This window comes from Equus przewalskii, chromosome X (genome assembly GCF_037783145.1).
Source record: "Equus przewalskii isolate Varuska chromosome X, EquPr2, whole genome shotgun sequence".
Classification (NCBI taxonomy): domain Eukaryota; kingdom Metazoa; phylum Chordata; class Mammalia; order Perissodactyla; family Equidae; genus Equus; species Equus przewalskii.
In genome coordinates, this window is record NC_091863.1 from 96,162,167 (window position 1) to 96,177,214 (window position 15,048).

The 15,048-nt window shown below is 40.2% G+C and overlaps 2 protein-coding genes across 5 annotated transcripts in view; one reads left to right on the forward strand and one right to left on the reverse strand.

The window, feature by feature from the left end:
* Positions 1-15,048, forward strand: part of UBE2A (ubiquitin conjugating enzyme E2 A) — an 81,014-nt gene that overhangs the window by 30,268 nt on the left and 35,698 nt on the right. The window lies entirely within an intron of this gene.
* The window catches only part of STEEP1 (STING1 ER exit protein 1), a 55,197-nt gene that overhangs the window by 23,149 nt on the left and 17,000 nt on the right, over positions 1-15,048 (reverse strand). For 3 of the 4 annotated variants that reach the window (XR_011536217.1, XM_070606034.1, XM_070606035.1), the window contains 3 exons: positions 14,177-14,266; positions 13,478-13,570; positions 12,184-12,276 (listed from right to left, as the gene is read on the reverse strand). Coding sequence is in view for 3 of the 4 variants with exons in the window: in XM_070606034.1 (XP_070462135.1) it covers positions 12,214-12,276; positions 13,478-13,570; positions 14,177-14,266 (246 nt within the window). In the remaining variant the exon portion in view is untranslated. Of the gene's footprint in view, positions 1-9,955; positions 12,277-13,477; positions 13,571-14,176; positions 14,267-15,048 lie in introns of those variants that run through there. The other variant, XM_070606033.1, reaches the window with a different exon arrangement.

The window sequence follows — 15,048 nt, forward strand, 5'->3', positions numbered from 1 at the left end:
GTAGAAGTTGAGGCCAGAATGAATGAATAAGTAGTGGAGATTGTGTCTGGTGCCTTGAAGCAAGGGAACCAAACCAGTTCCACAGCCTGGATGCCCTCCAAATCCTGCTGGGACTCATGAGGGAAGGAGAGGGAGGCCCCACAGGAGCGTCTTTTAGTAACTCACTCTCTCTCCAGCTCCATTCCAAAGGCATGAGTGGATTTTCGTGATTGGATTCTCCACTCCACCCCCAACCACTGGCCGCCTGGGAGGACAGGCTGGTGCTTCCTTGAATCTCCCCCTCCTCCTCAGTCTGGGATTAGGGCTGAGCTGGCAGGAGCAAACTGAGATTACGAATTGACCTTTACACAGTCCATCCTTCTACCTCCAGAGAGTATGTATTTCACTCACTTGACCTTTGAGATACTATGATTGAGGCCACGATGGGCTGTGGCTACCTGTTCCCTCTGGTCCTTCTGAGAGAAAAAACTTTCAATTAGGGTCATTAGACAGCAAATTCTCTTTCAAAATCCCACTTTCCCATCTCTGTCCTGCATACTGGCTCTACCTTCAGAGGCAAAAAGAATTAAGTGACCCTGCCCTCCTTTTGGGATCCTCGTGTCTGAGTCCTATGGCCTGCACTGTCCCCACAGAATCCAAAGTGAAAGCCCCTGTTATCTAAAAGATGATTTGTAGTTCTGTAGATATTTTGGATATGAGCTTTATAATTTTCAGTATTATAAATATCTTTGCCCACTCTGTGGCTTGCTTTTTCATTCTCTTATTAGTGTCTTTTGATGAACAGAAGCTCTTAATTTTAATGTAGTCAAATGTATCCATCTTTTCTTTTATGGTAGTGCTTTTGTGTTTTGATTAAAAGGCCTTTCACTTCCCAAAAATAATAAAAATACTTTGCTATATTATTTTTTCTAGAAGTTTTATTATTTTACCTTGCACATTTAGAGCTATGATTTACCTGGAATTGATTTTTGTCCTACCAAAGTTTATTGAAAAAAAAATCCTTTCCCCACTGAAGAGCAATGGCACCTTTGTTGTATGTCTGTTACACCTGTGTGCATCTGTTTCTGGACTCTCTGTTCTGTTTCATTGGTCTATTTGTCTATCATTGGGCCAATATCACATTGTTTTAATTACTCTCATTATATAATAAGACAATATCTAGTAGAACAAGTCTTCCCACCTAGTTCTTCAAGAATGCCTTAACTACTCTTGGACTTTTTCATTTCTATATAACTTAAATTAGCTGGTCGTCTCCCCACACAGACACGACTGTTGGGATTTTTATTGTGGTCTCATTGAATCTATAAATCAGTTTGTGAAGAATTGACACCTTAAAGCTATTGAGTCTTCCAATCCATGAACATAGTATACCACTCCATTTATTTAGGTTTAAATGTCTCAATAATATTTTATAGTTTTCTACATAAAGGCCTTGCACATGTTTTCCTAGATTTATCTCTAGGTATTTTTATACTATTGCAATGACTTAATAGTTATACATTTTGTTTCCAACTGCTTGTTGTTTATATACAGAAATACAATTGATTTTCAATATTGATCACATGTCCAGCAACCTTTTTTTAAAATTTATTTATTCTTTGAAATCCATTGCTGTTGGTATTGGGAATCATTTAGTTATTTTTGTTGTTGTTGTTTGAGGAAGATTAGCCCTGAGCTAACTACTGCCAGTCCTCCTCTTTTTGCTGATGAAGGCTGGCCCTGAGCTAACATCCATGCCCATCTTCCTCTACTTTATATGTGGGATGTCTACCACAGCATGGCTTGCCAAGTGGTGCCACATCTGCAACCGGGATCCAAACCGGAGAACCCTGGGCCACCGAAGCGGAATGTGCGCAATTAACTGCTGCACCACTGAGCCGGCCCCCAGCAACCTTTCTAAATTCATTTTTCAATTAAAATGTTTATCCTTCAATTATTTTGGATATCCTATGTACACAATTGTGTTTTCCACAAATAATGACAGTGTTATTTCTTCCTTTCCAAATCTTTAAAATTTTTCTTTATCTTCTCTTATTGCACTTGCTAGGATTTCCAATACAATGGTAATAGAGGGAATCCTTATCTCATTTCCAATTTTAGCAGGCAAGCTTTTAAGTATGATACTTGCTATAGGATTTTTTAATAGATATCTTTTATCATAATTAAGAATTTTCTTCTATTCCTAATTCCCATGTGTATCCTTACAATAAATCTCTATCACTTAAGATAACTTGAGTCTGTTCCTAACATCCCAAAAGAGCCTAATGAAAGCAATAATTTTTTCATTTTCTTTTAAATATTTATACCTCTCAATTTTCTTATTTTATTCAGTAAGGTAGAACTTCCAGAATAATATTGAGTAACAGTCACGATGGCAAGCATCCTAGTCTTGTTCCTGACATTAATGAAAATGCCCCTAGAATTTCATCTGGATTCTATTCACTAATATTTGATTTAGAACTTTTACATCTATATTCAGGATTTTTATGTCTATATTTGTAAGTGAAATTGGTCCATATATTTCTGTTTCCTGCTATCACTGCCAGGTTTGGCATCAGTTATCCTATTTTCACATAAAGAATTAGGGAGGAAGTTATCTTTTTCTATTCTTTAAAACAGTTTAAGAACTATCTGTTCATTGAAGTTCTGCTAGAACTCAATGCCACATTCTCGTTGCCTAGAGATCATCACTGTTAATATCTTAATGCATATCCTTTCAGATCTCTGTGTGTGTTTGTATGTGTGTGTGTACATATATATAATCACCAAATAAAATCACTATACATACTATTCTGCAAACTGCTTTTTTCAGTGAACAATCTCTACCATTTTAATAAATTTTCATCTTGTCTAATACCATGTTTATATTTTCCCAACTGACCCCAAAATGACCCTTATAGTTGGTTTGTCCAAATCATAACCCAATCCTGAAGAAGGCACTAATTGCATCTGGTTGTTCTGAAAAGGAAAAATTTTTTAACAATTATACCTGTCTTAAAATGGAAATGGCTGCTTTGGAAAATTGTAAGTTTACCATCACTGGAGACTTTCAAGCAAAGGCTGGACCAATATGTGTCTGGGAGGCTGCACAGGGAATTCCTGCATATGAGAAGTTAGAGCATATGATTTTTAAGGTCTTTTCCAAACTTGAATGATGAAGATTCTATGACTGACTTTCTACAAATCCTATTACTGTACCACTTCTGCACCAGATCTCATCCTTTCCTGCCTACTCAAGTACATTGCTCCAGTAATCCTCCTCTCTCTCCTGCATTACCAATTCTTCCCTCTTTCTTGGCTTTTTCCCCATCAGTGTTCAAATATGCCGTTATTTCTCCCACCTTGAAAATACCTACTGTCAATCTTACTTCCCACCCCCCATACCACTTCATTTCTCTCCTTTCCTTTTACAGTAAAACTCCAAAAAGAAAAGTTGTCTGTATTCACTGCTTCCAATTCCTCTTCTCCCATTTTCTCTCGAACTCACTCCTGTCAGGCTTTTGCTCACACCACTCTATTGAACTGCTCTTGTCAAGGTCACCAAAGACTTCCACATTGCTAAATGCAATAGTCATTTCTAAAGTCCTCATCTCACTTAAATGTGTTGCTCATTTGCCTATTTGCCCTCGGAGCCATTCCTCCTCTTTTTCTGCTCTGCTGTGTAGAGCAGACAACTACATTTCCCAGGCAGCTTTCCTCTCTGACTTCCTGATAGGTTTGGCCAATGGGAATCATTGGCTGAAGACTAGACAGCAGGAGAAGCCAGGGTATTCCCCTTCCTTTCCCACTGTTTTGAGTGTCATCTCTAGCAGTGGCCGTGTCTCCTCTATGGCTCCCACTGGATAGGCCCTCCCTCCATGGACCAAGCTCCTGCCGGGCCAGCCTTCCTGCTTTTGCTAGGTGGTCCCTGATCCTGGACTTGGGTCAGGGGCCCAAGTTTTACCTCCAATAAAACTTCTACTTTTACCTCCAGCAGAGGTGAAACAGCCAGAATCCCTAGAGGAGAAGCAGCTTCCTGCTGTTGCTAAATTTCTGGGTAACCATCCTCTCTTTGGTTTCTCAGCTCTTCCTGAGAACAGCTCTCACCTGAGTAACCAATGCCTCATGTTAAATTCTTTCTGTTTAAAATTCTGAACGTGGTTTCTGTTTTCTAATTGGCCACTGATACAAAACATTCACTTCTCTTAGCTTTCAGGATATTTCACTGTTTTCTTCCAACCTTACCAGCCATTTCTACTCAGTCGTCTTTGCTGATTTCTCCTCATCTCTTGACGATTAAATGATGGAGTGCCCCAGGATTCAATCCTTGGACCTGTCCTCTTTGTTATTTACACTTACATATTTGGGAATCTCATCCTGTCTCATGGCTTTGAATAACAACTATATACTGAAAACTCCCCAATTTATCTCTCTAGCTGGACCTTCCCCATTGAGCTCCAGACTACCTATCCAACTATCTACCTGACATCTCCACTTTGATAGCCAATAGGCATTTCAAACATAACCTGTCCAAAACAGAGCACTTGGCTTTCCCCCAAAAGCTGTTCCTCCCCATCTCGGTAAATAGCACTTCAATTCACTCAGTTATTCTAGTCACAAATTGAGAAGTTGTCCTTGATTTCCCTCTTGCCCTCACTTCCCACAGCCAATCTATCAGCTAGTCCTAATAATAAAACCTCCAAAACACATCTCCCTTTACTTTCTCCAACTCTTCCTTTACTGCCCCGGTCCAGCCACTCTCATCTCTCACCCAGACTACTGCAACATCTCCTAACTGGTCTCCCTGCTTCCATTCTTGCCTCCCAACAAGCCGTTCTCCATGGAGCAGCGAGAATGATTTTAAAACATAAATCATTCTCCTCTGCTTAAAAGTCTCCAATAACTTCCCACTGTACTTTAATGATCCAAAATCCTTATTTGGACCTGCAAGGCCATACATGGTCTGGCTTCTGCTCACTCTTCTGACCTCACCTCTTGAGGCTTGTTCATTCTCTCTTGCTCAATACAATCTAGTCACATTGGCCTTCTTTCCGTTCCTCCAACATGCTAAGCCTACCCCTTCATAGGGCCCTTGTCTATTTTATTGCCACAATCTGGAATGCTTTCCTCCAATCTTTACCTGGCTGACTCATTCTCATCCTTCAGGTCTTAAATGACTGAAATGGCTCCTCCTCAGAGTCCATCCCTGACCACCCATCATTCTCTATCAAATCACACTATTTTAACTGGTCATGTTCTTTTCACTTGTTTGTCTGTCACCCCATCCCCAGAATGGCAGCTGCTTTGTTCTCCACTATGTCCCCAGCTCTTAGGGCATTATCTACCACATAATAGATACCTAATATGTATCAGTTGAATGAATAAAAGCTTGTGGATTAGCCTTAAGCAGGAAGAATGCCACCTCTTCCTCTGAGACTAAAAAGAGAAAAGGATGGGAGCAGATGCAACTAAGCATGCCCCTATGTTCTTGGTGCTCAGTGGGGGAGGGCAGTTATCTGCTGAGAGAGAGGGCTTGCAGGCGGAGAGGTTTGGGAAAGTGGTAAAGGCTCTAAACTGTTCCTGAGGGAAACAGGAGAGTTGCTGACCCAAAATACATAACAGAAGGACTGACTAGCTGTAGTGAGAACCCATCTGATATTGGAACCATAAATTCATGTCAAACTCCATTCATTTATAAGATATGGACACTCATCTATTTCAGTAAAAGATCAGAGAAAGCAGACTGTAGGACTGATTCTAAATTGCGAGCTTGCACGGCAAATGTGATGATATTAAAAGGAAGTAGGATTTATCTATTTATTTTTTCAATTAAGCATGGTTGCTGTAATAGAAATCAAGTCCAGAGTGTTAATCAAAATGTTTGAGGGCCAGCCCCATGGCCCAGTGGTTAAGTTTGTGTGCTCCACTTCAGCGGCTCAGGGTTTCACCGGTTTGGATCCTGGGCGCGGACATGGCACTGCTCACCAGGCCATGCTGAGGCGGCGTCCCACATGCCACAACTAGAAGGACCCACAACTAAAAAATACACAACTATGTAGTGGGGGGCTTTGGGGAGAAAAAAGGAAAAATAAAATCTTAAAAAAAAATTTGATAATTAGGAATCATTGGCAGTGGCTTAAAATATTTGGGCAGAAGGCTATTATCCTACAGATTTGTGTAAAAATTTTTTTCAAAAGAACTATAGGTCTGGCCTGTGTACACCTAACTGTAATCGTCATCACTTTAATGAAGTGTTGTTGCCTCTCCACCCACTTCCCAGACCTGCTGCAATTCCGGACTGGTTTACCTAGAGACCTTTGAACCAAGAGATAATGCGTCTCCTTAACATTGCCAAGTATGTAATATGAAGTTTCTTTATGGCCCAAAAAGTCTTGCAGCTATTTACCAGAGTTACTGTCAACCAAAAAAAAAAGCAATACTCAGGCACTGGCTCTGGGGAGCCAGAATGCCACTGTGAGACAAGTCAGACTGGGGGCTTAGGGCATGAGATCAGAGATGAACGGAATTTCAGCCGGAGTTCATATCAGAATAGGCCTAGTGAGTTTGCAAATATACTCTGAGATTATTTTCCTTGTTTAAAAGAAGATAATGTTTACAATAGCACCAGAAAAAAATGAAGTACTTAGGTATAAATTTAAGCAAAATATTTGCAGGATCTGTACATGAAAAACTACAAAACACTGATGAGAGAAATCAAAGATCTAAATAAATGGAGAGATCTACCATTTCATGAGTTGAAAGATGCAATATCATTAAGATGTCAATTCTCCCCAACTTGACCTTTAGATTTTACACAATTCCAATTAAAATCTCAGCAAGAATTTTGGAGATACCAACAGAAGTTGATTCTAAAATTTATATGGAAAGGCAAAGGAACTAGAATAACCAAAACAATTCTAAAAAAAGAGCCAAGTTAGGGGCTGGCCCCGTGGTCGAGTGGTTAAGTTCGCGTGCTCCGCTGTAGGCGGCCCAGTGTTTCGTTGGTTCAAATCCTGGGCGCGGACATGGCACTGCTCATCAAACCACGCTGAGGCAGCGTCCCATATGCCACAACTAGAAGGACCCACAACCAAGAATATACAACTATGTACTGGGGGGCTTTGGGGAGAAAAAGGAAAAAATAAAATCTTTAAAAAAAAAAAAAGAGCCAAGTTAGAAGAATCATACTACCTGATTTCAAGACTTACTATGAAGCTACAATAATCAAATCAAGATAGTGTGGTCTTGGTGCAAGGATAGACAATGTACAGAAGAGAAAGTCCAAAAATATAGTCAACTGATTTTTGACAAAGGTACAAAGGCAACTGAATGGAGAAAGGAAAGTCTTTTCAACAAATGGTGCTGGAAAAACTGGACATCTGTACACAAAAAAATGAACCTCAACACATGCCTCACACCTTATACAAAAGTTAATTCAGAATGGATCATAGAGCTAAATATAAAATATGAAACTTCTAAAAGAAAACCTGCATGGCCCTGGGTCATGAAAGGCACTACACTATTAAGAGAATGAAAAGACAATCCACAGACTGGGAGATGTTGCAAATCACGTATCTGATAAAAGATATATTTAGACTATATAAAGAGCTGTTAAAACTCAACAATAGGAGCTGGCCCAGTGGCACAGCAGTTAAGTGCGCACATTCCACTTCTTGGCGGCCCAGGGTTTGCTGGTTCAGATCCCAGGTACAGACATGGCACCGCTTGGCAAAAGCCATGCTGTGGCAGGTGTCCCACATATAAAGTAGAGGAACATGGGCACGGATGTTAGCTCACGGCCAGTCTTCCTCAGCAAAAAGAGGAAGATTGGCAATAGTTAGCTCAGGGCTAATCTTCCTCAAAAAAAAAAAAAAAAACTCAACAATAAACAAAAACCCAGTTTAAAAATGGGCAAAAGATCTGAACAGACCCTTCACCAAGGAAGATATACAGGTTGAAAATTAGCAAGCAAAAATATGTTCACAACAACAAAATCAAATAAGCCAATTAAAAAATGGGCAAAGGACTCTTCTCCAATAGACGCTTCTCCAAAGATAATATACAAATGGCCAACAAGCATATGAAAAGTTGCTCAACATCACTAATCTTAGAGAGATGCAAATCAAAACCACGAAATATCACCTCATATCTATTAGGATGCCTACTATAAAAAAAAAAAAAGAATAGGAAGCATTTGATGAGGGTGTGGAGAAACTGGAGCCCTGTACATTACTGATGGGAATGCAAAATGGTGCAGCTGCTGTGGAAAACAGTATGGTGGTTCCTCAAAAGATTCAACATAGAATGACCATGTGATCCAGCAATCCCATTTCCAGGTATACACTCCAAAGAGTTAAAAGCAGGACCTTAAAGAGATATTCATACTCTCATGTTCACAACAGCCAAGAGGTGGAAGCAACCTGAATATCCACTGACAGATGAATGGATAAACAAACTGTGATATATCCATACAATGGAATATTATTCAGCCCTAAAAAAGAAAGAAATTCTGTCACATGCTACAACACGGATGAACCTTGAGAACATTATTCTAAGTGAAATAAGCCAGACACAAAAACACAAATACTGTATGATTCCTCTTATATGAGGTATCTAAAGTAGTAAAATCCACAGAAACAAAGGAGAATGGTGGTTACCAGGGGCTGGAGCGAGGGTGAAAGGGGCAGTTGTTGTTTAATGGGTATAGAGTTTCAGACTTACAAGGTGAAAAAGTTCCAGAGATCTGTTTCACAACACTGTGAACATACTTAACACTACTGAACTGTGCATTTAAAAATGGCTAAGATGGTAAATTTTATGTTATGTGGTTTTTTACCATAATAAAAAAAGAAGAAAAATATGTTCAACATCATCTGTCATTAGGGAAATGCAAATTAAAAGCATAAGATACTACTGAGAAACTGTCATAGATCAAAGGAGACTAAAGAGACGTGACAGCTGAAGGCAATGCAGGATCCTGGAGCAGAAAGAGGACCTAGTGGAAAAAATGGTGACATCCAAATGAAGCCTGTAGTTTAATGTTATTGTACCAATGTTAATTTCTTAGTTTTGACCAATGTCCTCCGCTTTTATACAGATTTTAGTCTGCTATGGCTGCTAAAACAAAATACCATATACTGGGTGGCTTAAACAGTAGACATTTATTTCTCACAGTTCCAGAGACTAGGAAGTCTAAAATCAAAGTGCTGGCTGATTCGGTTCCTGGTGAGAGCTCTCTTCCTGGCTTGCAGATGGCCACCTTCTTGCTGTACCTCCACATGATGGAGGGAAAGAAAGAGAAAGTGCAAGCTCTCTGGTCTCTTCTTACAAGGGCACTATCCCATTATGAGGGTCCCACCCTCACGACCTTATCTAAACCTAATTACCCCCCAAGGCCCGTCTCCCGATACCACTACATTGGGGGTTAGGGCTTCCACACAGGAATTTTGGAGGTGGCCACTGTTCAGCCCACAGCATTACATAAGATGTTAACATTACAGGAACCAGAGCGAAGCGCATATAGGAACTCTCTGTACCATCTTTGGAACTTTTCTATAAATATGAATTATTGAAAAGATTTTTTTAAAGTTTATAGAAAAATCAAGGTAGGAAGAGTTAAAGGCGCTGGTGAGAGGAATTCAGACCATCAATCACAGGGTCAGCTTGAGTCAAAAGGAAGAGAGATGGTGGTAGAACCCCAACACTGGGAGAAAACGGAGGATCAAGGCTCCACGACATTTAAAACAGGGTTAGCTTACCGTAGCGTAAGTGATGCTTTTTGTTTTCCTGGAGGAATATAGAATATTAAAAGCTCAAGTGTAATGGACTGTACTTTGCTGAAACTGAGCGCAAAAGAGGAGGAGGCAGGTGAAGAAGCAGCAGAATAACACATCAGAGAAATGAAAAAGGGAAGATTTTTCCATAAGGAAAGGAAGTAGTCCACAGTGGTAAGGCTCCTAGAATGGTCAACACAAGCTAGTTTTTAAAAAGCTTTTTAATTTGTCTTAATAATGACAATTCCAAATATCACCAATTATTACAGTGGAAACATTTTGCTATTTTATCACAGTTGATAATTTGCAAAAACCATCAAAAAATAGAATAAGACTCTCCAAAATTTCAATACGCCTCTTTCTACTAACATTAAAACACTGTACTTGTGGCTAAAATACTGTAAGTAAATACAGAGAATAGAGACGCTATGTCATGTTAGTTTAATAACTATTTCAGCAAAAGAATAAAACATAACGAAGAGTATATGCTTGCTTGGTGCTAATGACATAATGATTTGCAGTCTTAACGATGAAGCAAAATGCATAATTTGAACCAGATGTTGAAATGGTTCAGGAATAGCGTCTAAGGACAGATATTTCAGAAAATATGCAGACAAATAACCATACATTTGCTACAGCGGGTCCTCTAGGCAAGTGTCTTTACATTGCGCTTTATTTGGTTTCTCAAAATGAAATTGTGGTCTGTTCTCAATAATATATTTTCAAAAATCCCACAGGAGAAGCAGTTCAGCATAATTCTACAGTCAGATTTCTGGCTTTATCACTTACTGGCTATGGGATCTTGGGAAATTTATGAAACTCTCAGTCTCGGAGTAGTCATTTGTCAAATGAGAATGATAATAGGTAAACCTATTTTATAGGATTATCGTCTTGTTTAGAGTAAGATAACACCTGTAAAGTGCTTCTCATGGCACCTGACACACAGTAAGTACTCAATAAAAATTAACTAGTATTATTATCATTATCAATACTACTATTTTTTATTATTACCACTAATAAAATAATCACCCTTCAAATCTAAAAACAAAACAGGTTTAGTGGAAGTGAGTGTATGAAAGTAGCTTTGATAGGAGGTTGTGGTCAGAGAATAGAATATTGGGTTTCAGAGGTGGTGGAGACAACATCCAGGCTGTGGTCAGGGGAGTTTGTGGCTAAAGTGGAGTGAAGTTTGTGAAGGCCCTTGTTTGGAGTTGAGGTCAAGGAATCATGAGGAGGTTATGGTTGGTTACCCACATGATGCCAAATTCTCTCTCTGAAGGAGGAGAGAAAACGAGGTGGAGAGGAAGACTCAGTTGCAAAGACCTCATGGGATGCAGGAGAATAACCGGGAAGATGGTAACACAGTCCCACCCCAGGCTTTCCCAGGACCCCCACCCCTCTTTCTTCCAGTTCTCGCTAGCTCACATCTACCCCAACTCCAACCTACTTTTCCTTCCAAATAAGGAAATCAGGAAAAAAGCCAAGAAAAACATGCTGCTATTTCACAACAGCACCTCACATACACGCCTTGGGCACCTAATAAGTACAACCCACTGTATATAATACAAGGAGGTTAAAACATCCTTTCTGCCCCAATACCTTGTCACACAGCTGGACAGATAAAAACATGGATGCAAACACTCCATACTGATCTCACTGACGCAGCATGGCACTCAAATATTTATATATAACACTCCTCCACAAGTAGCAAATGTGAATAACAGATACCCAACAGACACTTTTATCTCAGTCTCATTTCTTACTCTATGATGTCCCCCCCATGCACCCACACATGGAAGCAGCACTCTTAGCTGCCTGACAGGATGACAGCTCCCTTGGGTTGCTTATTGAGACCCCATTTTCATTCAGAACTGAGCTATCTTACTGGCTCACCTATAGCTTTAATATTTGAAGTAAAGGAAGCTTTATGCAGATTCTGGCTTTTTATGGATTTTCTCTGACTGTAGAGAGATTCAAACCATAGCCAATACCTGGTAGTCTAAGAATAAAGACAGAGTCACTTAAAAGGATCTGACTTGCTGTAACTTTAAATATAATTCAGGGTGCTTTTTTTCTGTGACACATCATAATATTTTTTTCAAAAATCTTTAAACATTTTATTAACTTTGAAAAAGGAATAAGAAAAGCTACTTTAGAAACTAGAGATACTCAAGCACTGACCTATTCATAGGGTTTATAAACAGCTGAAGAAGTTTACATCAAATGGACAAAAAATAGCACAGAAGACCTATATGCAGAAAGATTTAGAAAAATCCACCTCTAGAAAGCAGGTCAGATGGACTCAAAGACCTCACTGAATGTAGAAAAATCAATGGGAAGCAACGTAAAGCCTTCTGCTGGGACATAAAGGTAGGAACCAGTCCATGTAGTCAAGAAAAAAGTTACTTTTCCTCCTGATCTAAATGCTTGCCTCCAGTCTGGATTCCGAGAAAGGTCCTGATCATTTGAACTGGTTGTCAATCAAGGTCCCCTTCATTTTCGCTTTTTTGGCTTCCAGTTCAGCCTGGAGAGGAAGAAAAGTATATGTTCCAATACATGACACAAAATTCTCATTTTCCTTCTTTATTCTAACTGTCCAAACACTATCCCTTAATGCTTATTTAGTATACAAACTAGAATAGTGGCTCTAAAATCGTTATGAATCTCTAGCCACTGCTTTCCAATCTTTCCGATGTTATGGCACACACAGAAAATGACATTATCTGTACGGCAAAACGGGGTAAATACACAAGGCTGTGGCCTAAGGCGATTCTGCGGCCCCAAGACCCCTGACGGGCCAAGGGACTCAACATCGTGAGACACCAGTATCCTAGTCTGGCAGAATAGGAAGTAAACACTGTTCTAGAACAGTGCTATTCCAAGTTCTGTGGACTATGCAAGATATGCACAAAAATTGAGAGTAAGCTTTTAGGAATTTTTATAGCAATTTGACAGAGTAACAATTAAATAATTTAATAAGAAGAATTGAGGCAAATTCATTTTTACTGCATTTTATAAATTACAAATCTGTTCTTGACAAATAGGAAATTTAAAGAAAAAAGAAAGCACTGGTCCTTCATCTCAGAAAATTTGATAAGCACGGCTCTAGACCACTATGGCAGGGTAAAGCAGCTCCCCAGACCCACCACCTCTGTCAGGGAAAAGTCCTCCACAGTCACCAGAATAGACTGGTATCCCTTTTGATGAGGCACCAAGGCAGTGATGTCTGATATTCAAGAAATATCCTAAGTAAATTATCATCAAGAAAACAAAAATGCAGGCACCATCATATACAGATGTGCAGACTCTACGATGAGCCCATGAATAACGCAGAAATTGGTGGTGGTACCAGTGCTTTAAGAGGCAATGACCAGCCCCAGTCCTGGTCCTGCCAATGTAGCACTATCGTACGCCATCACCTCCTGGGACAGTGTCCATGAATCCGAATCTTTAACTCCTGATCTTGGACCACAAGTAGCAGATTTAAATATGATTCTAGTTAGGACTAGCTAAACAAGTACTATAATTTAGGGCCCACATCCTATGAGCACTACTCCGGAGCAGGGTATAACAACAGTCACAGCCCAGGGTTAGATGCCTGGCAGCAAACTACAACAGTAACCCCCGACAGAACTCCCACAGGATTTTCCAGACGGCCGGCGGGTCTTTCAGACCAAGAAATCCAAATAGTCAAGCCCCGCACCTTGCCACCCCAGGCCACTCACCAGCTCTTGCAGCCGCCTTTTGCTCATGCCTTTGCGCTCCAGCTGTTTTTCAATAACTTTGGCGTTCTGTGCATACGAGTCAGCAACTTCCCTCTGAGGGGAAAAAAAAGTGTCCTTAAACCAGCAGTCTCACCACTGAATAACAACAGACCTTAAGTGGCAATTTATACAACTCAACTATGAAATTATTACTAAAACGGCAGGCCTCTGTTCCCATTCAATTCTTCAGCTTTTCAATAATCCAGGAGAGTTCAGGTTCCAACCGAAACCATTTTTAAAATAACAGATAACACCTCTCTGTAGACATCATTATCGTGAAGTACCATAAAGGTAATTGCTGCTAGTGCTAAGGACAGACTCACAAACCATCAGAGCTGGACTGGAAGGGACCTGAAATCGTCGAGTCCAGTAGTTTTTAACCTGAAGAGGGGTGAGGGATTTGCTCCCTAAGGCATCTGGAAAAACAGTATGAAAAAAATCACGGATCTAGTCCAACTCCCTGGTCCTCATTTTACAGTTGTCCCTGAGATCCAGGGAAACAGGAACTAGCCCCGTGTCACAGAGTTTCTTACTAGCAGAGCAAGAGCAAGGCCTGCGAGCAAAGTTTCTCATTATTCTGCTACTCAGATGCTCAGTTCTACAGTGCCCTTTCCTTTTGCCACCCCCCAATCCAATCCCCTTGAGAGCAGAAGCACTTACAGCCTCGATCTCCTCTTCCTCTTCATCGATAGTAGACACAGTGACAGAGCTGAACTTGCCCATATCTTTAGTCCGTTTGGTCATCATCACCTGGAGTCGCAGGAAGAGGAATCAGACTAGTTCAGCACAAGAGGCTCTGGGAGTCGTGGGGGTGCGTGTGCTGGGGGGACGTGAATGCACTTGCCCGGGTGTCGGGGGGTGGGGAGGGGCTGTTGGAAGGGACATCCCCTCTTTGAGACAGGCTGGCATATCTAAAAATGCCAATGTTTTTATTTGCATTATATTTTTCTAACATTTGTCATCAAGAGTTTTTAAAGTATATTTAAAAATTAGCCTGATTCATTCTTTTTAATTGGTCATGCTGGAAAAAAAAGAAATTTCAAAGGAAATAAATGTGAATAAAAACCATACAATTTCTTTTTTTTTTTTTCAAGATTGGTTCTGAGCTAACATCTGTTGTAAATCTTTTTTTTTCCTTCTTCTCCCAAAAGCCCCCCAGTACATAGTTGTATATTCTAGCTGTAGGTCTTTCTAGTGCTGCTATGTGGGACACTGCCACAGCATGGCCTGATGAGCAGTGCTAGGTCCGCACCCAAGATCCAAACCAACAAAAACCCTGGGCCGCCAAAGAGAAGCGTGCGAACTTAACCACTCGGCCACGGGGCCAGCCCCAAAACCATACAATTTCTAGCTTTACTCATAGGACAGCTGTAGGAAAGAAAAAAGAACACATAATAGATGTTACGATTCTGTAACATCTGCTTATACACAAAATGGCATTCTCTTAAGGAAGAATGCGTGCATAAAGGGCAGTTTCTCATGCACTATAATCCTACTTAAAAATTTCAGGCTAAATCTGTAGCTATGTTAAC